Below are 24,927 nucleotides of genomic sequence, written 5' to 3' on the forward strand. Positions count from 1 at the left end.
ACCAAAGAAGGCAATATTAACCTTCTTGTGATGTACTGTAAATGCTCCTTAAAATGAAAATTTTCGTAAAAAAGTACCTTGAGGTATCTCTGAACCTGAGCATATTGAATTTGATGGCATGACATTAAAAAAACACGGATTTGCCGCATCACAGCCAAATGGCCCTTCAGCACCATCATCTTATTTTTATCCGGGGTGAATGCCATCTTATGTTTACAGCCCCACAGTTTAAGTATCCTGAATACTTAAGAATCACATTTGGCCTGCCTTACCTTGTGATAATAACAAAATCTGAGCTCCCTATTCCTCGAAGCCAAATCTGCTTGCTGCTCAGGGTCACTCTCAGTTTGAGAGGACCTCCGTAAACGAAGAACAGATGACTTCAGCTCAGTAAGTTCCCACGTCCACCAAGGAGCCACCCTCTCCCCTCAAGACAATAAATCAATGATCGCTAGAGCTATCATCAACAACCTTCCAACCACAGGCATGCGTGGGAATGTACCTTCCAACTGTGACATAAATATTGGTGCCAACAAATTGCCTCCTACTATCCATCATATCAGCATATGTTGGCAGCTCACCAGAAACTTTAAAAACCTCTTAAGTTATGTTGGGCATCAAAACCTTCAACTGCTTTATCACTCTTAACGGCATAATCACTACACCACATAAGAACTTTAGCATTAACATAGGCACAAATAACAATAGAACGTGCTCTGAAAACTGAAATATTTTCTCCCAGACCTCAAGATGATGCTCAGCAGGGTCCCAATACTAGAAATAACAATTTACAACATATAGATGTAAGTTTTGAACATCAACCCTAAAAACAACATGATAATTGTTAGAGAGCTGCTGCAAGAAGACAAGTAATTTCTCTTACGCACAAAACAGCAAACATACTGTCAGGACCATAATAAAATCACTTCCACTCCACAAAACTTGACAGGTCACCAAATATAATATACGCATGTTACAACAAAACAACATCTAGCTTACAACATAAGGCCACTTTACCTAACTTGATATGAACAATACACGCATCCTGTGCATTCAACTGACCAAACTAACCATCAAGAGTATTAAAATACACCTCTACAGCTCTCAAATATGATCCACACTCCTTGCTCTCGACAGAGAGCTTATGATGTTTCCTCAACCTTTTACAATTTATACAAGATGGAGGATCAGCCTTTTTGGGACAATCCTCATGCATATGTACCTTCTCACTGCAGTGGACATATATAATGGAAAGATCACAGAACTTAGCCCTGTGACCACACCAACACCTAAAAACTGCTGAATATCAACATATTCCTTTATTCTGCAAGAAGCAAAATCAATGAACAGCCTCCCTTCAGTGAAGAAGAAGGTCTTGAACAATGGAGACCCTCAAACACCCTGTGGTAGTGCTCTGCATCGTGCTTACCCGCTTTACATAAAAACCTGACACTCTGACTGCAGCTTCATCCAACTAGATGTTTTGCTTTCTAATGAGAGACATCACCTCATCCTTAGCTAGATGCTGGTCAACATCGTAAACTATCATTCTCGGACATCTCTTTCTTTTTTAAATCGGCTCTCATGTCGCTTTTCTCGACCTTTACAGGAGACAGCCAATATAAGTCCGGCTGTCTCCTTGTTATCAGCCACCACAAGCCCCTTCTTAGTTTCTCTTACTCTTCGAATTCTCAGATTCAACCTCTTTGATTGAAGAACGACTTAAAATTTGTCCCTTATCTCTTTACTAGTTTTGGTAAGTCCCTCTTTCATATTAACGAACAGAACCAATGGTTGTTTTCAAGACAAACTGGCCTCTTGCTTGTCCTTTATATCATCTGCATAACATTTCTGCTGGGCCTTAGGGGGCTCAGAAACTGGCAAAGGAACAGTCTCGTTAACCACCACTTTCTTCACCTGGACTGGCTTAGAAGCCAACACACCTCGCATCCTTCTGCCAATGCAGAGATAAAAACTTTTAATTCTTTCTTTTAATTGTGGGGTCAATTTTGACCTTACACTAGCTGAGGCATTTCTGGGATTCTCCAGAAAGGCCATCAGCTGCTCAAACTGCTCACTAAAAACCCTCATCAAAAGTACAGAGCTATAGGCTTACCTTTTGATTTCAGAAAATTAGCCAATCTTCCTTTACGGGTGGAAGTCCCAGCCTGACTTTCTTCATCAGCAGAGGAGGCTGATGAATCATCAGTCCTTACCTCAGTTACCTCAACAGCCCTCACCCACTTGGGCTTGGGTTGCTTCTTAGGTTTGCCTTCTGAGACTGCCACCTGAAGAAATAAAAATCTAACAAAGCTTGCTATCTCCCTACGAACTCAAATGGGTAAACCCACACAAATGTCACAACTATCTGTAGCGAGCCACAGGCAGCCAGAGACCTATAAAGCCTCCTGTCACTCACACCTCTTAGCTGTTGTTCGATCGGCTGTGCAAGAACTTAGCTATGCAAATAAACATGCAATACCACAGATTACAGCCCACACCCAAAGGGTGTAAACAGACTAACAGTCACTGCCACTTCTTTGCCACGCACTCTTCAGAATCTGAACCAATAGCTTTGAAGGGCCCTCGATGAGGCGGGTGCACGTCCAACCTCACCCAATTACTATTTGGTGAAGAACAACAAATGATGAGTCTTGTTCAATATAATACAAATGTTGCAATACTTAAGACTGACACAATGTTTGATATTAGTGGCAGTACACACGCAACCACTAGCTCAAAGAACTGCTTAAAGCAAATTCAAAGCAACAACTTTGTTACACAACACATCCAATCGATAGGAGAATTTGTCTCATACTTCAACCAGCATGTTTGGAGTAATGGAAGTGACAGTTGCTTCAATCCTGTGCCTCAAATCTGGAAGATAAGTATAAGTAACAGAAGCATATACACAAAATCCTTTATAAAAACTCAAAAAAATCAAATTGGGTCAGATTAGGTGACCTTAGAGGTTACTGCAAGCTTTTGCCATTGGATCCAAGCTTTGTCATTAGGTATATGCCAACCAATCTAGTGATTGGGGAAAATGTCATTCAATCGATCCCAAACAGTTATGCCAATGAGGAGGGTACACCATCTTGTTGTCAAATAAAATTATCTGGTACATCTTGCAGTTGAGGAAAGATATGCTGCACATCCAAATAAATAACTCCTGTTATGTTTGCTTCAGTGAAAAAGTGTGGCCCATAAACTTGCTATCAGGATATTGCACAGAAAACAATTAATATTGAAGAGTCCCTTCTGCATTGTAAGAGTTGATGGAGATTTTCTAATTCCCAGATAAGGACACTATGTATGTTAACTTTTACAGTAAGATTGGACATATCACTAATCATCACTATGATCAAGGAAGCCATCATCTTCATGCTACAACATTTCAATTCTGAAGTTGGCATGCACAGTGTAGTTAGTAAGCTTCAAAACTTGTAACAGCTGTAAACATTACAAACATATATGGAAGCATTTCCTTAAAACATTCCACACTGTCTCACCGCTGGTGTTGTTGGTTTGTGATTGTCCTTCCTGACAGATGTTTTAGGACTACGCAGGAAAACTCCCTGACATCTTCAACATTTTCTTCGGACATCCTTAGTCATTCTGCATGCTTCCTTTTATAAAGACATCCAATTGTTTCACATTGGCTATGCTATTATCATTACTGCCACTTGGAGTATCACAATTAGACTTTCTATGGAATACAGTTTAACTGTAATTAAAGATTCACATTTAGCAAACTGCAAATCAAAGAAGGCTTTCTGTTCAGGATTTCCCATTTTTATTAGTGGTGCTGTCAATCAGAAAGATAAGGAATCAATCAACAGCCATGACCACAACTAAAACTGTCTTTTTTGCTCACTGATTCTAGCTTTAAATCAACACTATACAGCTCATCCAAGAGATATTATAACAAATTAAAACCCTGATTTTTTTTTGTTCACAACGTAATTAAACAGAAGGGAACATAATGAAATTATATATAATTATGAATTCTGAACAAACAGAAATGCAACAAAAATCATTACCTAGCAATGACACCAGTCCGGTATGATCGCTGCCACGGATGACGATATTTTTTCAGTTGTAAATGTGACGGTAGCCATAATATAACAGCACCCTCTAACATGCCACTGTCATCACTACATACACCTTTCTTTGGCTGACAATAATAACATATACCATAAAAACATGTCTTTGTATCTGCCAAATATAACATATTAATAGATTAATATCAATAAATTGTATGCCATCAATAATTAAATGTTTAAAAACACACACAGCCTATTACAATACGAACTAATAATTGCTTAAAAAATTATAACAGCGAACTGTTTTATTATTGAATATTATGATTAACTACTTCTAAATAGACAATATATTCTGGAATGAGGTCTTGAACTCTTCCAGCAAATTTTCACGTATTAAAATACAGAATGCTGTATATTTAATACGTAAGTTTGCTATCATGTGATAGCAAAATGAATGAATACATACATGCTCTCTATTCTATCATCAGTAAAGCCTAAAAATTATAATTTTCATTTGTTTCTTTATCAATTACAGAAAAAAAACAAAAAGAAAATTGTAACTTCAGACTTAATTAAATCAAAAGCATTTTTAGCACTCTGCAAAATGAAATTTTCAATTCTCATAAATATCATGTTAAGATCAAAAGTATTTAAAATTTGTGAACATATAAATTTTCATGCAGTAAATAATTATTGGTACATATTTCAACATCATACTAAATCATATTTAATAACAGCAAAGTATAAATTCATAATTTTTATATCGAGTCAACATGAGATTGAATGGTGACTGAACTAAGAAAGGTAGATAATTGTACTCAATATAAAATTAAATAATTTCTTAAAAATACACTTTTAATTATTTAACTAATGAAAAAAATCATAGTAATGCATACTGAACATTAGTTAATAATAAACCATAAATAATAAAATCGCCGGGCGCCCTTCATTATATTTTATAGTCATTTTATTGATAATTTGCTATGTAATACAATGAAGGGTGCACCACACGCTTTTATTATTCATGACATAAAATGTAAAGGAATTTTGTTAATAAATTCATTCAATATATATTATCATAATTAAATGTAGCTGAGAGATGCAATCAATAAATGTTCACATAAAGCACATTCACTACTGTGAATAGAAAACATTTATAGATCATCATTATCAATATATAGATAGTGCCATCTTATATGGTTTGTGAACCTACTATTACCACTCCAGTGGGATCAATACCTCTACTCATCCCTCCATAAGTGTACAATTAGTTACATCTGATTGTACACATCCAATCACTCACTTGTATCTGCCACGAAGAAAAATTATCAGCAATAAAACCATACTCATACTGTGGCTGAACGGCTTTGATGACTCATGGCAATTTAAAACCAAGTGGTAGCCCTCAAGATGGCTCAAAGGGATTTTGGAGTGGTGGTCCTGAAAAGGGCTGTTTGTGCGTTTTATGAGGTAGCTCTGAGAAGGGCTGTCGGGTCCAAAAGCTGGTGTCTGGCGATGTCGGCTCGACTGTAGTTGGGGAGTTGTGACTCGTCAATTAGAATCAGAAAGAGCTTCCCACTACAGCTGGCAGTGGTGGCGCCCAGAGCCCTGTAGTGTAGGATCGGCATTGGTCGTCTTCTGCTGGCATGGCCAAGGTGGTTCTTCCTGGACGATCTCACACTGGGCTCGCCATACATATACTGTAATCGATCGCTTCTCGGCCTCTGGCCCTGTACTGTCAACTTGTGCTTTAAGCTACCAATAGCTATTAATATATTAACAGTTTTCATCAGCATGAACAGTGTCTGTACATTCCCATCGTTGGGGCTGTAAACGATCAGTGGTAGTTAGTCAGTCTGCATAGCTGCAGGCTGTCGAGTTAATAGCTCGACAGGAGTGCTGGATAGCTGCATAGTGTGTTGCAGGAGTGCACTGTGAGTTTTTTTTTGGCAAAGGATCAAGAACAATTATTTTGAATACCGGTGGATATACGGGATTCATACCACACTGTCTTACTATGTTGAAATTTATGACAGCGATTGGAGAATATAATCATGAAGTGATTTTTCAAAATGGCTTAAAGAGAAACTGTTTCCAAATTTGCCACCTAATTCAGTAATTGTGCTGGATAATGCTCCTTATCAAATTGTAAAAGAGAACAAAGCCACTAATTCAAATTCAAAAAAAATTGATACGCAAGACTGGCTGAAGGCATTACTTTCCATGAAACCAATCTTAAAGTAGAACTTTTTGAAATAGTTAGAGGACATAAGATGTCACTTGACGCTTTTTCAGTAGACAAAAACAATTAAAATTGCTGGTCATGATATTTTATGACTTTCCTGTACCATCCCGAGCTGAACCTGATAGAATTGATTTGGGCAGATGTCAAAGATTGGGTTGCTGCTCGAAATACTATATTTATCCATGAAGATGTTGAAAGACTTTGTAAAAACAAATTTGTATCAAAGGGTGTAGAACATTAAGAGAAAATAAACAAACACTGCTTGAAAATAGAAAAAAATTACTGCGATATGCAAAGTCCACTGGAGGAGCCTATCAATCATTCATAATAAACTTAAGCTATGAAATCAGCAGCAACAACATGACTTCTACAGAAACTGAAGTACTGATGAATAAAAAGATGGGAACAATGAAGAAACTGTGAGCGGCATGGAGGAAATGCATTTGTTCAGATAACTACAGCAAGGTAAGTATTCATAATCAAATAGGGGAAAAAACAATTATTTTGCAACACATGAATATTTAAACAGCGTTTGTTTATTAAAAAAAATACGTCATTTTACTTTATTTTATTAATATGTTTGTAAACAGTATAATTCACAGTTAGATTCATTAATGAAATAATAAATAAATTATAATTATACTGCTTTTTTTTGTACAATTAGAGGCCACGGCGTGTCATGTACCATTACCAATTTTAATTGCATAAAAAAAACCATATCAATGTACAACTGATTTATAGTATTAACATTCAGTATTAGCAATTCTACATTTGTTGTGTGATGACTTTACAATGGTCCCGCTCTCCAGAAGCCATATGAAATGGCACTATCTATAAAACGTTACTTGAATTTAATCAGAGTCCATTATAGACATTTATTCTTGATTTAATACTTTAATATATTCTTGAAATTATTTATTTATTTATTTTTTTAGTACAACTTTAAATATATTTGTTTGGAAAGTTTTTCCAAACAATTTTATACTTAAAATTCAATAATTTCCAAATAGTGAAATTCGATACTTTTTCTGCAATTTTTTCATTAGTTAAATAAAAAAATATTTAATTTTTTTATTTTATACTTTTTAGTCTCAATTAAAAAAAAAAATTATTGTCACAATTAAACAGTGTATTACTATGAAACTTCTCGAACACATCTAGGGAAATGTATTAATTTATTTCACTTTTAGACATACTGTATAAATGATTACATAATTGTATATAATCATAGATTGATTTCTTCTGAAATATAATGATGTAGCGACATGAATAACTGACTCAAACATATTTGTGCATAAATTTAGGAGCAGTGATTCACTGACCCTATTTGACTAGTTTGCAGCTTATCCATAAATAACCCATTTTCGCATTATAGGTTATTCATTTTCTTGAATAGCAGAAAGTACTGATGACTGGCACTCTGCATCTTTTGTATGTAAGTCATCTTTTGTAAGTCTTTTGTATGCACGCGGTTGTTTGAATTTCCATTATTTGCAAACAACAAATTTTCTATGAAAACAGATCTTTTTAACAGAATCTTCTGTTATAACAATGGATTGTCATCAACCACAAACATGTGTGAACAATTTTAGCCTTCTATCTCATCTGGAAGTAGGTTAAATATTGCTATTGCTATAATTAAGCAATTGCTATTGCTATTGTTAAATATACATCCTAACACGTGACAGTGCACACAGAAAGTTAAATAAAATCATATAATTATGACAATCTTAACAGAAATATATATATATTAATAAAAATGATAAATTCATTAACTTATTGACCTCCTAAGTGCTACAAATCCAGTGTAAAATTATTATACTGTAAATAACCATACTAAATTTAAAGTGTGAGTAATAGATTTTCAGTCATAAATTATAAAATATTTTCTTTTCTTTCTTTTTTATGAAAGTATTAAATATTAAACTAACCTGTCTAATCAATCATAACATGTACTAATCACATTTATAATTTATGCTATAGATGATAATAATTGATGCTAAAGCTGTAACAACATGATAAACTGACAACAAATGATTATGCTATAACAACATAAGGTATTGATCAAATTGAAAATGGGAGGTCTTTACCCAATTAGGCAGGGACAGAAATTTACGGTAGATCTTATAGAGATAAAATAGTTGGTTGACCATATATTAAGATATTTATTATTAATTATTTTGGTAATATAATATATAGAGAACAAAAACACTAGAGGAAGATATTAAAATAAATAACTGATTATCAGATAAAGAAAATATATTGAGATTAAAATACAAATATAAAACAGGGATGAAAAATAGCATTAAACTAGTCAACTGATTTTTGTCAAAAACAAATAATACAATATATAGATATAATGATGACAAGTTAACAGGTATTTTGTATGATAAATCATTATCAGTATTTTACTGAAAATGGAAATAACTAATTTGAGTAAACATAGTTAATTTTATTAATTTTCAGTCTGGTTACAATGAAATCAGGATAAATAATTATTGAGAAAACATAGAATGAAGTTAAGTTTTAGGCATTATGGTACAGATATAAACTGAAAAAAAAAGAGTTGACTAAAATGTTTTTTACCAGATTCGAAGAATTTAAAAGCTGGGAAATAAAAATCTCTCCATACATCAATTTTATTAAAATATATTTTATGGAAATTCCATCTAAATTAAACCAAAATCAAATTTCTTTTTTTTAACATAAATACAAGCAGTTATACTGACAACCAAAATATAGACCATTTTATCATAACTTTGTATGAGACCTGACAATATTAATCATAACAGACAACTAACTGTAAAAGAAGTTTAGAACAAATTGATTATGTTACTGGCAATATATTCTCTGGCAAAAATGGCAATTATAAGTACTTAACCAAAAAATAAATAAAACGCTAATCCCAAATTATTTCAAATGGAAATTAATTTGGGATTAATTACTAAAGTAAAATTATTTAAAATTAAAATAATAAAATACATAAATTAAAAGCTAGAAAATATCTTAATACTCATGGCAATGAAATTCTAGACAAAAAAAGATAATGTATCTTTTCGTTTCAAATCAGCTAAAACTGCCAAATCTTCTGTAGAACAAATAAAGTTTCTATCTTATCAATCTATTATACCTATTCCTAATTATAGGATTCAAGAATCTGAGTGTTTTTTATAAAGAGAAGCAGACTGATGTGTAAATGTTTATAAATTTATAATCTAGACAACTATGAAAAACACTCCAAATTTCCAAGTCATGTGAAGTCATAATGCAGCAAAATCTGAATACAACAAATTGTACTATCAAACCTTATTCAACTTAGGAAATATTGCTGTAAAGAATTACTAGCAGAGAACATCTCATAACCACTTTCTCATTTAAATGGATATCTAACAATGTGGGGAGGTTCTGCAGGAAATAATAGCTGTTTTGAGTAACCCAACAGGCACCCATAATTCAGGAAATTCAACAGACTCTCCTTGGATATTCTTACTGTAACAACATGCATAAGATCAATAGGGCAAACACTTGAAAACATAGATAAAGTACACTGATAATAAATCTGTCCACTCTGGCATAATCCTATTCTAAATTTAATCTTTATAACTGGGAAATCATTATCCTTACTTGATTAGGAACTTAACGTATATATAAATAAACATAAATTAAAATCCAATCAAAACAATTCATTTTCATTTTGTTTTAAATTCTTCGTAAGTGTGATACCATGCAACATTTTCTATTCAAATGCACTTGCTACCTACCACTAAAAGACAGAAATGTTATTTAATCTCTTGTTTTACCAGTTATATCCATTATACTGCCTCAATAATACCTCCCATAAACAACATATTCTTATTATTACCCTTTCAATATTATCCTTCCACTCCTGTTGAAGGTTATGACTTCTAGGATTCAATCTTATGGTGTGAATTGTCAGGATGGGTTAATGGCCTTAAGATTACCTACCTTGTTTTACAACTAATATATTTGAAAAATATAATTACATTTTTGCTAGTGGATGTTTATTATATGTGGTTAATATAAACCTATTTCATATATTATTCAGAGAGCTTCTCTTCCAGTATAGCTTACCATTTAACACAAAACCCAACTTATAATTACGAGAATTAACCCTTCCCATTCATGTGGCTGTAATATCCCAAATAAGCAACACCAAATGTTAAAGTGATAGATTTTGGAATTTCATCCCCTTCAGAAACAGCCAAATAGTAAACCAAAGCCAAAAACTTCACAAAAAACATCAGACTATAAATTTACAATTCTTAGTAATGATCAAATGTAAATGTTTTCCTTTTCTTTACTTTTATTTTAAGTAAAATTTACCATGAGAAATTCTGTAATTTCTGAAATTTAAAAAAAATAAAAGATGTATTTACATGTTCTAAATTTTAAGTGTCATGTTCTCAATCAAAAGGATTGTCAGCAATGACAAGAATCAATTTTGTAATTTCCAAAAGAAACTACAGACCTGAATAGTTGTACTAATGTACTGAATCAGACTGTTCATTTCTGAAACCTACTGAGTAAAAATAGACTGAATGTTGTTAAAACATTATTGGGTATCTGAGAACAGCTTAAGTCTGCATTAAGTAATTTTCTAAAATCTACATTAGAAAATAATTAAAATAAAATTTTTAAATTAACTAATTTTTAGAAAAAAAAAAAATGAATAAAACCAACATTAGTTTATCATATCTTAAAATGGTATACAGAATGGACCAATGTGTCTAAGGCTACAATGTTTCTCAACTGTCAAAACTATTCACAACATATAAAAAAAGAAATTGTATTTAAGAATTAATTACTGTATTTATTCGAGCACCTCGATTTTCCAAACTAAAAATCTAAAAAAAAAAATTGAGTATATATTGGTATTTTAAAGTTCAACAGATATGATAAAAAAATACGTAAATACAAAAATATTCAGAAAGTAAAGCATTTAATTCGTTCATTTAAATTACAATATTAATATTACATTAATAATTAATTACCGTAAGTACTAGTTTAGTACAGAATCATCAGCAGGCCAGTAAAATGAAAAGAAAGTATCATATTGAAAAGGATCATTTCAATACACTTTTTAATATGGGATTTTATTTTTAATTAATCACTGTCACTGTCAATGTCTGTAGAAGAGTCGGTAGTCTCCACGTCGCTCTGCCAAAGATGATCGTCTTGACTACCATCAAGTTCATTAGATATTCTGCATTTTTTAAAACTTTTCCTTACTAATTCCACAGAATTCGCAAGATTTCCAAGAGTGGGACTTCCCAAGAATCTTTTATCCAAACACAAATCTGGGCATTTGATTCTTCCTGTAGGTGTGAGAAAGAAATTTTCATCAGCCATCCATTTACTGTACAGTTGTTTTAATGCAGATTTGAATGGTTTATTAATGCAGACATCTAGTGGTTGCAATAGAAATGTCAATCCGCCTGGAATTATTACTAGTCTGTCATACCCTTTTTTAAAATGTCTTTTACTTTAGCAGTCGTATGCCCCCAATAACTATCCATTACTAGCATACCGGTATTTTTTTTATTAAGTAAATCTCCTGATTGCTTTTGCCATACACACCTGATCCGATCTAAAATTAAGGTTTCATCCATCCAACCTGATTCCTGTGCTCTGATAATAACTCCATTTACCTGTACGGTAGGAAGAGTTTTTCTTTTAAAAACAAAGTACGGGGGTAATTTTGATCCATCAGAAGTAATGCAAAGCATAACATTACACCTTTGTTTTTCATTACCACCTGTGCGAATCGTAACACTTTTTTCACCTTTTTTGTTTACGGTTTTGTCAAAATGGCATTTCAAAATATACGGGGGTTTGATCAGCATTTCCTATTTGAGAAGGCAAATAGCCTTTATCTTTTCTAAGATTTATTATGTATTTGTGAAAATGTAATATTTTTTGTTCATAAGTGTCTGGAAGTCGTTGAGAAATGGTCATCTTTCGTCTTATTGACAAATCATTTCGTGTAAAAAATCATGTTATCCATCCACAGCTAGCTTTAAAATAACTTTATTCAATGATTTAGCAATTTCACGATCATATGATTGACACATTTCTGTCATGATAGCATAACTGCATTTCCTTTTTTCCATAAAAAGTCATACAATTTTTTTCTATGTCTGTGTATTTTGGTTTTAAGCCACAAAAAGCCCTTTTATTATCAGTCCCTTTCACCGGAAGTTGTTTCTTCTTACGCCAGTCTCGAATGCAGCTTTCATTATACGTCAAATTTTCTTCCTGCCGCCTGATTTCCAATTTTTTCAGCCTCTTCTATAACACGCAGTTTTTCATTTACTGTAAAAAATTATAGACGTTGTCCTTTTGTACTCATTTAATGCCGTAATTAAAATAAATCATCGTATTAAACTTTATAAGATAAACTAAACAGATAAAATGCACATAACCTTCCACATATACAAACAGTACAATGACTATGGCAAATAGACAAGACGATGATGGGTAACTGATACTGTAACTGTAGTGTCATTAGAACCGGATGCAGCCTATACACAGAATGAATCAGTTTTATAAAAATACCATAACTTCGTTCCTATCAATAATATGAACAGGATGTTAATAATTAAGGATGTATTCTGTATAAGCGGCATCAGGTATTGATAAACGAAAGCCTAATGTAACTATATTTATGTGATTGAATTTAGGTTCTTCTAAGAAAATGTTTACATAAATTATCCTGGCTAAAGGCTGTTTCAAGTACGCCCTGGACTCTTATTTTTTCTTTCCAAAAAAGTGCAGGGGGTACTCAAATAAATATGGTACTTTAGCACTGTATAATAATTAAAGTGAAAATTTGTAAATTGAACTGTCAATGTGATAATTTCATACCATTTCGTTACATTAGCAAAATCAAATATCAGAAAGGTAGTAACTACGAACAGATAGTTCAGTGCTGCAACTACAGAGTAAACACTGCTAAAATAGAAACTCTGATTAATTTTCATTGTATAGAAATGAAATTCTGCTTTCAAATTGATTTTTACAACATAAGATGGCATTTCATTCCACTGCTCACCGATGATTTATTATTACCGCTCAGCAGGTCAATAATAACAGTGAACCAATAGAGATCTGGCCGAATAGTTTATAGTTCCAATTTAATATCCATTAATTTAGTAGGTACCCTGTTATAAGATGGTCCTTTAATTTCTTGAGAAAAATCAACTTTATTTTATTTTAGTCTATGAATATAGATTCACTGATAAGCAATGTGTTCTTTCCATCTGGGTAAAATGACTCTGATAATCTAATCAATTAAGAGCTACTGCCTAGAACATCAGTAAGGTTGTCTGCTTATTACTGGTGTCCCCCCAAATGTAGATAATCTTTTTTCATCATCCACAGCTTTTCCTCCTCCTAAAAAACTTTATCCTCCTAAAACACAAACATCCCCCATCAAATACATATACATACCCAAATAAATCTATTGTTACATATCAGTTACTTATTACTTTTATTATAATCCAGATATCTCCAGAGTATTAGTGTCTCTGCTTTTCACCTTGACGTTTTGGAGGTTGAGTTGCAGTTCGGCATGGCACATTTTTTACATGCTATAAAATGTATTAAATTATTTATTATAACTGTTTTTGGTCATCAGCCTGTTTTTATTGTATAAATAAATTATTATTATTGCTATAATAACAATTAATAATCTAACTATTATAACTGCTATATCAACAGTTAATATCAAAATTCAAACATCAAAATCTAGCAATTCACACAAAATTATACTGATATGGTAATTAAAATTAACCTGCCAAATACCTTCTTCATAAAATGTATCTAAGAGACTAGAAGTAGCAACAGGCAACAATTCTTGTTTCAAATGAACTTTTCTACCAACAGTAATTGGTGCTCGCCGCATATTTAATATTGCTGATAAATAAAATGCAGCTACTTCACCATTATGACGATCTCTACCAGCAAATACTGGACCAGTAATTATTTCATCTCTAAAATACCTGAAACAAATCAACAAAAATTAAGAAACTGCTATAAGCAGTATAAATAGCTTAAAGCATTAAAGACTGAATAATATAACAAAAACTTAAGTTTGCTAAAAAAACTATAAGGAAAGAGAGAATTATGGTATTTTATAAAAAAATTACTGATAAGCATCACAACAGTAGAATTAGTATAACTATCAATCAAATAAAGAACACTCACTGTTTCTTTTTTTCCTTTTTTAAGATTCACAAATATTTTTGCAGTGCTTTATCAGATGAACAAATATAAAATTATAAATTAGTCAACTGTCAAAATATTTAAGACATATTCTCATCCAATGAATTAGTGAAACTTAAAAAAAAGGAAAAATTATTTGATTGGTTAATGATTCAGGAGGAAAGAGAAATAATTTGAAAACTGATTCTAGAGCTTGAAATAAGCAAAAAAATTCATATAAACATACAACCAAAATCACTTGTTATTGAGTTACGACTAGCAAATGTTTTCACCCAAATTTTAGTTCCCCATCGTTTAATGAGGTTACTGAAATTTTTAAGGCACAATATAAGGTGTAAACTCGACAGTTTCTTAGGTTTATTGAACTGAAAGATTGAATAAAACAGGTCCCAGAACTGTATCTCCCATAGTTTTCAATGACATCAAACATAAAACATAAAAATTTGGTTAAGAAAAACATTGTTTTTTTTTTTTTTTTTTTAGTTTTGAAGTAACTTGTTAAATGACTAATAGATGTATAAATTTTTAAATCAAAATTTATAGATAATTTAATTTTCAGAAAATGTATAATGTAAAAAACAAAATATTTCAATTTTTTTTAATAATTATAAACAAAATAGAACAAATATTAACAGAAAATGTTATGAATTAAAAAAAATTAACAGCTGTTTTTAGTATAATAAATTTAAATCAAGTTGGTAATGTAACTGTATGCTTCAAAATTAATTTGAATTACTCATTGTTGTTATAAATTTGTTTACAAGTTAATAATAAACATTTTTTGACGTAACTTTGTGTTTTAATTATTTTTCAGAATCCAGTAATGTAGTAATTCTGTGTTTGTTGTATTCTAAAATGTACTACATCTTTCCAATTGGGTCTGAATTTAAAAAAGGGAATTCTGTTTTGAACTCTTCGTTTTGAAAAAAAATTCCATGTCTCTTCACTCATACAGAATAGACTGATCCAAATCATAAGGTATTTTACAGAATCTTTAATAATCTTTGTGAAAATGGTACACTTCCCAGCACTTATACAGCAAACATATTACTATTTCATATTATAAGAGTAACAATAAATAATAAAAAATAAGAAACGGGCCAAACTAGTGACCTGTTTATTATTATTCATGATGGGTCATTATCTGATAAGATTATGCATATTGTATGATAGGTATAACATTTTATACTTTGCTAATTTAAATTGTATTACTATTTTTTGGAAATAAAAATCATTCAAAACTTGGATTAGCATTTGTATAAATGATAAAAAGTCGTACAGATATTTAAGAACTTAACAGAAGAAAAAAGGGAAGAAAATGTTAATAGAAACAGGAACTTTCAAGATGCTCAATTTTAGATTGTATAATCTCTGCAACATTATGCTAATTTTCAAGTACATCAATTAAAGTGTCTATCTGTTCTAGGGTATATGAGGAAGCAGAATTTAGAACAACTAACATGCACAATCACAAAAGATGTTTAAATAAAAAATTAATATACAGATGCACTGCCAACTTAGAGCATCCATTGGTCTTCCCATCAAATATCAAACTTTTTTCTGACAGATTAAATGTGGCTAGTGACAATCACAATTTTGAATACATAAGATAAATTATAACTTATAGTGCTTTATTATAACTTGTAGTGCTTATTGACTTGCTAATTCAAAATTTATTGGATTAACCTTGGATAAGTAGAAACAGTCATTCACTATTAAAAACATAAAGAGAAGCCCTTGTAAGGAAAATAAGAAATAGAGCTTACCTGAATTGGAAGAATGTGTTATAAATGAAACTGAAGTCTAAAATTTGAATGTGTAAGAAATAAAAATTAAACTACTCTCTCTTTTACTTAAGTTCACAAAATTAACTAATTTATTTAAGAATCAAAGGAGATTCTCTGACAAAACATTATTCTGTCATAAATGCTGCTGATCTCACCTTTGTGATAACCTTTAAACAATTTAATAATAAATTGTTAAAAATTTAATAAATAAAAGTAATATATAAAATTTTATAAATACTACTAACACATTTCTGATACCCCACAAACAACACCATTGAAGAACAGACTGCATCATAGTTCTGAAAAATACTTTAGAATCATATTTCTAAGTATTTAAAAAGTGAGGCATATTAAACATATCTCAATAAATGTTTAAACCATATTTTGTCATATCAACCTATAAATATCATGATAATTCACTATTCAAAGGAAAAGACATCTTTAGAATAGCTAAGAATTACATTAAATTAAGTACCAATTAATTTGAATATTTAGCTAAACTGTTTTATTATATAATTATTAAGTAGCACCAAACAGATTTAAAGGCTAAAAATTCAGCATATTATGAATGCTGAATTTTCTTAAAATTAGTAATTTAACTACAGAATATTAAAATATCAGAATGCTGTAGTTAATTAAATCTTTTAATAAAAATAATTAGAGATAAATGTTTACAAATTTAATAAAATTATCCAAATGTATAATATGTATTAATAGGGATGTAATTAAACTAAAAAAATTATGAACTTCTGTTTAATGCAAACAGTTTACTAAAATAGCTTCAGTAATGAGTATTAATAAACAGTTTGTTTAGATACCATCAGGTCATGTTACCAATCAATTTACCTTCATAAATATTGATTGGTAACAATAATCTTGGCTTGATTTCTTGACTTTATCAATCATACCACTGGGGTTTGAAGAGCGCTTTTTGTCCTCCTTCTAATGTTAGCATAATCTTTAGTTGGGTTCCTTTAGAAATATTATCAGCCTTAAAAATTTTGACAGTAGATAAAGTATCCAAAATATTTGATAACATATGAGAACCACGTAATGGTAACAATCCTCTTCTATCAACCCACTGTGAAAAAAAAAAAGACTAATACAATAAAAATAATTTTTATTTATATATATATATATCCGAAAGAAACGACTAGCACTAGATAGGGAATCTTGGAGAGCTGCATCAAACCAGTCAAATGACTGAAGACAAAAAAAAAAAATATATATATATATATATAAATGTTAAGTTCGTTTGTGTACGGCTTCAAAAACTCAATGTTCTGCACTGTTTGAGCTCAAATTTTAGCAGGATATATAACTTGCATCAAAGATTGTTTTCATCTATTTTTAATAAATCTATCTATCTATTTTTAATTTGTACATTTTTAATTTGGAAATGTAAACAAAGGAAAACCAATCAGATCAATACAAGATGGCCGATGTCAAAACACAACGATCAAATTTCTTTGAATTATATTTAACAGCTAAAACATCTGTATTTATTAAAAAAAAAAACCACCAAAACAAAAAGAAAAGCCACCAAGAAGGATGACTTTCAGTAAATAAATTAAAACACCCAACTTTCTTATAGCCCAGATAGACTTAAGACTATGCAAACAAAAAAAGTCGAAATAACCAAATACACAGAAAATAATATCCCTACACAATGACCAGAAAATCCTTTGTAACCGAATTCTCTTCCAAAGGACACAATACATCGCTAAACTATTTCTAAATAATTCAAATTTGTGTAATTTTTTACGAATCACGTTTTTATCAAAATCTCACCTTTTTTTCAATTGACCTGCGGGGTTTTGTTTTCTTTGGAGACCGTAATTCATTCTCGAGAATCACGTACATTGAAGCAGCACAACTTCTACTTACGTTAGCAGTTTATTAACATCTGAAATCAACACCGTTTGATTATTCTGTAATTTGTAAGCATTACTCTGCTTTTGTAAGCATTTAAAATGTGTTTTTTCGCACGACTTAAGGGCTTTTTTTCGCAGCCCACAAATCTTTATATATAAAAATGTTAAGTTTGTTTGTGTACGCTTCAAAAACTCAATGTTCTGCACCGATTGAGCTCAAATTTTAGCACGATATATAACCCGCATAAAAGATTGTTTTTATCTATTTTTTGCATCAGTGACATACCCGTGACCACGAGAAAACAGTTTTTGTGAAAACTGTCAGCTGTGTACCAGTGACCGCACCATTTGCCGGAAGCAAGGGAAACAATCACCATACTAGCTAACGACAACTGCAGTCACATGTGAAACAATACCTGTTCCCAATTACATTAAAAAAAAAACATATCCACTTGCATCTGATTCAGATTATTATACAATCTGAATTAAATATTCACTTTAATCGAGGTACTTTTGTGTGATCGCGCAGCTCGTGATTGAGCTGCGCCTTTCACCGAGCTCTGAATTTATTAGAAAACGACCAACAGTGGGATATATGTATTGACGCGTGCAACACTGCACATCCAAACCAAATACGCGCATTATTCGCAATTATATTGACCACTTGCCTCCCTTCATCTCTCACAGAGTTATGGGAAAGATATCGATCGCATATGGCTGAGGATATTTTGCATAGAGTACGCTTAGAAAGTACCAATATGACCATGGAATTTACAGAAGGCATTTACAACGAAGCATTGATAAATATTGAAGACAAGTGCTTAGCTATTGCAAATAAAGTTCTTAGTCAATTGGGAATGCCAGCACCCACCCGAGCTGCGATTGCTTCATTTGATGTGGATTTATGCCGTGAACAGAGTTACAAAATTGGTGATCTTCAGTCATATGCCCAATCAAACATTCCCAAATTAATGCGTGAACAGAAAGGCATTTATGATCGCATAATGCAAATGATAAATGATGGAGTTGGGGGCCCTTCTTCGATGCGCCAGGAGGAACTGGGAAAACATTCCTCATTAGATTGATTCTAGCAACGGTTCGATCAAAAAATGACAATTATCCTGTTGTGGAATATTAATCAGCCAAAACTCTGCAACGACATGCGACTTGCAGTTAAGAAATTGATGAATAACGTAGTGGAAGCAACGATTTTAACGGGGGCCTTTCAAAGGTGAAGATGTCCTCATTCCTCGAATACCCATAATCCCGACCGATACACCATTTTAATTTAAAAGATTGCAATTCCCAATTCTATTGGCATTTGCAATCACAATCAATAAAGCTCAAGGTCAATCTTTAGAATTGTGTGGTTTAGATTTAGATGCGGATTGCTTCTCACATGGGCAACTACTGTATGTTGCGTGTTCCCGAGTCTGCAAACCAGATAGCCTTTATATCTACGCAGACAGTGGAAAAACAAAAAATATTGTATATCCACAAGTATTGCAAAATTAAACTTCTATGAAACGTATGCTTTGTTTTGTTTCTCATTTCTCATCCATGCAACCACAATGTGCCACAGCGAAGCGTGGCGGGTAGAGCTAGTATATATATATAAAATCTTTTTCTTGAACATGTTCTTTAGTGTGGTGTAATTAATTAAAACCACCTTTAATTAATGAACACACCAAAACAGCAAGCTTAATTTAAACTTACAAATTTACTCAAATATCAGTTATAAAATACTAAATCAAATAACAGAACTGTCATTAAATGCAAATAGTGTGATATGGTCAACTGAAATTAAGATTTATAACAGTTAAGTTAGCTATTAAAACAGGTATGCCAATTTAAATAATCATAAAGTTCAAAATTTTATCCCACCTACTCCAAATAATAAAGCATGAAGAGGAAGTGATGGCCAATCCAAGTGGATTAAACTAAATTCAGGCTAACTTTTTACCCCTGACTTGAGTCTACTTGAACTGTCAAAAGTAGGATTATCCTTCAAACAAGAAATTTATAAATTGAAATCCTGACCTGCGGGGATGTCTTAAGTAGAGACTTATATCAATATTGTACTACAGATCATGGTACAACAGAGCAAATGGTTTTTTAAACAAATCGTCTTGATGCATAGGCAATTTGTTTTACTTTAAATTGGTCAAAAAATTAAGTCACAATATTTTTAGTGGAATGACTTTACTCCACTCACTCAATGATTGGATTAATTTGCCTCTCAAAGCTAATATAAATTTGAAGGATTTTTATCTGAACTGCTACAAGAGGACAAAGTCTGGTTTCACTTTAATATGTGAATGGACTGTAGATGTGAGACTTTATCTGAAATAACCTGGAGTTATTTAGTTTTGATAGAAATGAAGATTGTGCCATGTGGAATAATGAAGAAGATAGTTTCTTTTAAAGAAGATTCAAACAGCAATGATAATAGGTAAAATGGCTATCAGATTTATTAGTGTTTTAATTACTTTTAATAATCTTATGATGTTGACAACAGAAATGTGTGTTTGCTTTATTTTAACTCACAATGTTTTCATCAATTTTCAATTTTTTTTTCATGTTTGTCCTCAAATCTTGCATCCTTAATTTAACATACTTTCTGACACTGCAGACTGATGAAATTTTGCACAGTTACTAAGGTCATGTGACAATACAATATTCCACCATTACTTTTGCAAACATTCCCTCATACAGGGGTAAATTAAGGGTGCAAGTATAATAATTTAACATACTTCCTGACATTGCCTATTGATGAAATTTTTCAGTTACTAAGGTTGAATGAAAATAAACTATTCCACCATTACTTTTACAAACATCCTCCTGTACAGGGGTAAATTAAGGGTGCAGGTGTAAAAAATTGTAAAATCTGCAGAACGGCTAGGCTATGTGGGGTTTTAAATCCAAATTAACCCACTAATTAAACTTATTCAATGTATGATAATGATTTGATTAATGTATAACTAAACAGTATAAAACAAGTTTTTAAAAATCGTTAAAAATTTTTGAAATATTAATACCAACAATGTGTTCTTTTGCACATATGGAAAAGTTACGGTTGGTCATATCACAATCTTTACAATTTAGATTATATACACCTTGTTCGTTAAATTTAGAGTTATTTATGATGTAATGTTAATTTTTTGACTGTGGCGTGTATTCATTTTTTATATATTTTTCTAGTAATAATTTTATATTGTTTATTGTATTAATTTTATTTCTTCTATTATATAATTTATTTATTGTATTAGCATTACAACCACTTGTATGAAGGTAAGTCAATTATTATCCGCAATTTAGATGTTTGTAGTACTGTCGTGTTGCGTAGGACGCAAGGTTTGATGCTGCTAGGTTAGTTCCATTATTGCTGCCCTGCCGTTAACCATGACTGCTCCGCTTTCTGTTTGCACCAAAGAAGAGCAATGTTCAGTAACAGGGGCCGAAATTCATCTAAGGCTTTCGGTACAGTATGGGAACAGTGTGTTGCCGCAATGGAGTGTCTACAAATAGACTGAAAATTAAAAAATGGTCGTACAAGTGTTACGAATGACAAAGGAGCGGGATAACCATTTACCGCCACAAAAGAGGAAAACATTGAGCAAGCAACTGACATGGTATTCTTAGACAGACTAGTAACTATTGATGAAGTGCACATCGTCTGCAAATTAGTTACGGTTCTGCCTACGAAATCATCCACAACAGACTTGTGGATGAAGTTTCATAAAGTCTGTGCAAGATGGGTCCCAAAAAAACTCACACAGTTGCTTAAACAAACGCACTTGGACATCTGCCAAAAACATTTCGAACGCTATCGCAACAAACGGGACATCTTCTTAGACAGAATCATCACTGGTGACGAAATATACATCCATCATTACGAGCTGCAGCGTAAACGGCAGAGTATGGAACAAAAACATAGAAATTCCCCCTGCTAAAAAATGTTCAAGGCCCAACCACCTGCAGGAAAACTGATGCTTGCGGTTTTTTGTGACTCACAAGGTCCAATAATGGAACATTATGAGAAAAGGCGCACGACAGTGTGCGTTACAATGAGATGCTTATTGTCAAGCCTGTAATTCGAAGCAAACACAGAGGACTGCTGTCGAAAGGTGGACAATGCCCGTCCACATACTGCTGAAACACTCCAGAAACTCAACTTTGAAGTACTGGCTCATCCCTTGTATAGTCCAGATCTTGCCTCTTCTGACTACCACTTGTTTGGTCCACTAAAAGAGGCATTAAGTTGATTTACCTCGGATGAAACTGTGAAAGAAGCATTCCTGGCTCGCAGCTCAACCGAAAACCTTCTTTTATAAGGGCATCAGAAAGTTTGTGCAACAACGAACCAACTGAAATGCAAGGGGACTATGTTGAAAAATGATGTACATTAAGTTTCCTATTTGAATTGCAATAAAATTTATAACTACATTGGGGATAATTTACGTACCCTCATATAAACTGATGAAATTAGTATAAGTTATGAACAATCGCATGATGTGTTATTACATGTAAATGCTAACTGTAACTTGTTTGTTGTTAACATAAGTTACTGTGTAGATTATTTATTGGGTTACTTTCACTGTCTAAACAATTTGATAGGTACAATTAAACCTGGAATTCAAAAATTGTTATTTTTACCACTGTTATTACTTGTAAATTTGATTATAATTTAAATGAGAAAATAATCTTGTATAATGTTTTGGCTGACAGTACATCATTAAGTCAGACTTTATTTCCTCTTTATTTGTAATAACAAGATGTTTCTTTCTAAAAATGTAAATAAAACTTGTTATATATTTAATATGAATGTATGAAAAAAATTTGTTAAAATGGGTTTTTATAAAGATATCACTATGAATTAACTTCTTATAATAAAACAGATAAAATACAAAAATCGAAAAATATCTTTTCTTAAAGCGAGATCAAATAATATATTAACAAAATTTATGGAGTTCAATTTCAAGCATACTGAATTCCAAACCAAACAGAATGGAGACAAATTCAATAATATTGTATACAATTTTAAGAAAAAAGAAGAATCATTAATATTGAGAAGAATATTAATGATGATATTTCTAAAGAAACAAATACCTTAAAGGGTAGTGGTTTACCTACACAATTATTTGAGAATTTTATAATTTGGGAAGAACACAAGTGAAAATTATCAAAGAAAAAATATTGAAAAATTCAACCACTTAAGAAATAGTACAGCAAACCTAACTTCGTTAATACAAAATTTATCATTAGGACCAAAATTTGTGTTGCTACTAACATTAAATAATTGCGAGCGAGACAGTTACACATCCACCGTTGCCAACTATAAAAAATTCTATTATAAACATTGAAAACACCATTAGAAAATACTGAAAGTGAGGAAGAAAAAAATAAAATATATGCAAGGCAGTACTAATATATAAAAGTAATATAAAGGCATATAGTAAATCAAAATGAGCGTATACAATAACAACATAGTAAATGCGGAAGCAGAAAAAATATCGTTCAAATTCATACAGAATAAGAGGTAAAATCATAATCCTTAATGCTGATAAAAGCAATAAAACAGTTATCATGGTCAATAAAGGTTATTTAATAAAAATGGAAAATATGTTAAACAATAAAACCACAAACAGTGAAAGAAAAAAGAATCTGACCAATAAATTACAGCTAGAAAATAATAAAATAATCAAAAACTTAATCAAATAGGCACAAAAGAAGTAAAATTAGTAAGCATCAAAGCATCAACAACGCGCCAAGAATTTATGGTCTAATAAAATTACATAACAATTACAAGCCATCTAAATTTTTGGTTAAAATATTCATCAAAGATTTATGGGAAATCCACACATTTATTACATTCATTGGATGTAATTTAATTATATTATACCAATATTCTGAAGAATTTAGTTATTGAAGTGATAGAAAGCAAATGAAGTAAAATTGAAAAAATAACTAAAATTAAAAAAAAAAACAGAATTTTTAGCGACAGGGTTACCAATCTCGGTTTGCTATAGCAAACCTAACTATGAAATATTTAGAAAATCAAGTATTAAAAAATTAAATACTAAGGTCTCATTCTATAAAAAAATACGTACATACATTCTAGTATGTGCACATAAACAGGACATTGATTTTAAATTTTTATTAAAAGAATTTAACCTATTTAATGAACATCTACAATTTATAAATGAAGTTGAGAACAGTATAAACTTTTTGGATTTAACAATAGCTTATGTTGAAAAGAAAATATAAACAAAATGGTAATAAACAAACATCTTCAGGGAACACAATCATAAAATCAGGGAACACATAAAAAATCAGTAGTCAAGAATGTTTCAAACAGAATAATAAAATTTACAAACCCTGAAGATAGACCAGAATGTATAAAAAAAACAAAACATCTATTAATAAATAATTATCTTTATTAATTAAAGTTAAAATAAAATTCACCCCGCATAAAAAGAAAAAATCCCAACCTAAAAACAAAAGAGCTTATGATCCACATAAATTAATAAACAATGCCATCTTTGAAGAAACGACAAAAAAAATCAAATTAACTAATAATTTAAAAGAACTGACATCCCAACTGAAAGAAATAGCTGAAGAACTAGCCCCTATAAACCCAAGAAAAAAGCACCAATGGTGGAATGAAGAATGTGACAAAGCATTCAAAGACCGACACCGGGCTTGGATCAACCACCAAACCCAGAAAACTG

At 31.5% G+C, this 24,927-nt stretch overlaps 1 protein-coding gene across 7 annotated transcripts in view; it reads right to left on the reverse strand.

Annotated features, from left to right (window-relative positions):
• Nucleotides 1-24,927, reverse strand: part of LOC142327687 (glycosaminoglycan xylosylkinase) — a 52,040-nt gene that overhangs the window by 18,963 nt on the left and 8,150 nt on the right. For all 7 annotated transcript variants that reach the window (XR_012757062.1, XR_012757061.1, XR_012757060.1 and 4 more), the window contains exons 3-5: nt 17,231-17,403; nt 14,116-14,312; nt 4,044-4,218 (exon numbers count right to left, since the gene is read on the reverse strand). Coding sequence is in view for 4 of the 7 variants with exons in the window: in XM_075370931.1 (XP_075227046.1) it covers nt 4,044-4,218; nt 14,116-14,312; nt 17,231-17,403 (545 nt within the window). In the remaining 3 variants the exon portion in view is untranslated. The remainder of the gene's footprint in view (nt 1-4,043; nt 4,219-14,115; nt 14,313-17,230; nt 17,404-24,927) is intronic.

The sequence above is a fragment of the Lycorma delicatula genome, chromosome 7, assembly GCF_047948215.1.
Source record: "Lycorma delicatula isolate Av1 chromosome 7, ASM4794821v1, whole genome shotgun sequence".
NCBI classification, from domain to species: domain Eukaryota; kingdom Metazoa; phylum Arthropoda; class Insecta; order Hemiptera; family Fulgoridae; genus Lycorma; species Lycorma delicatula.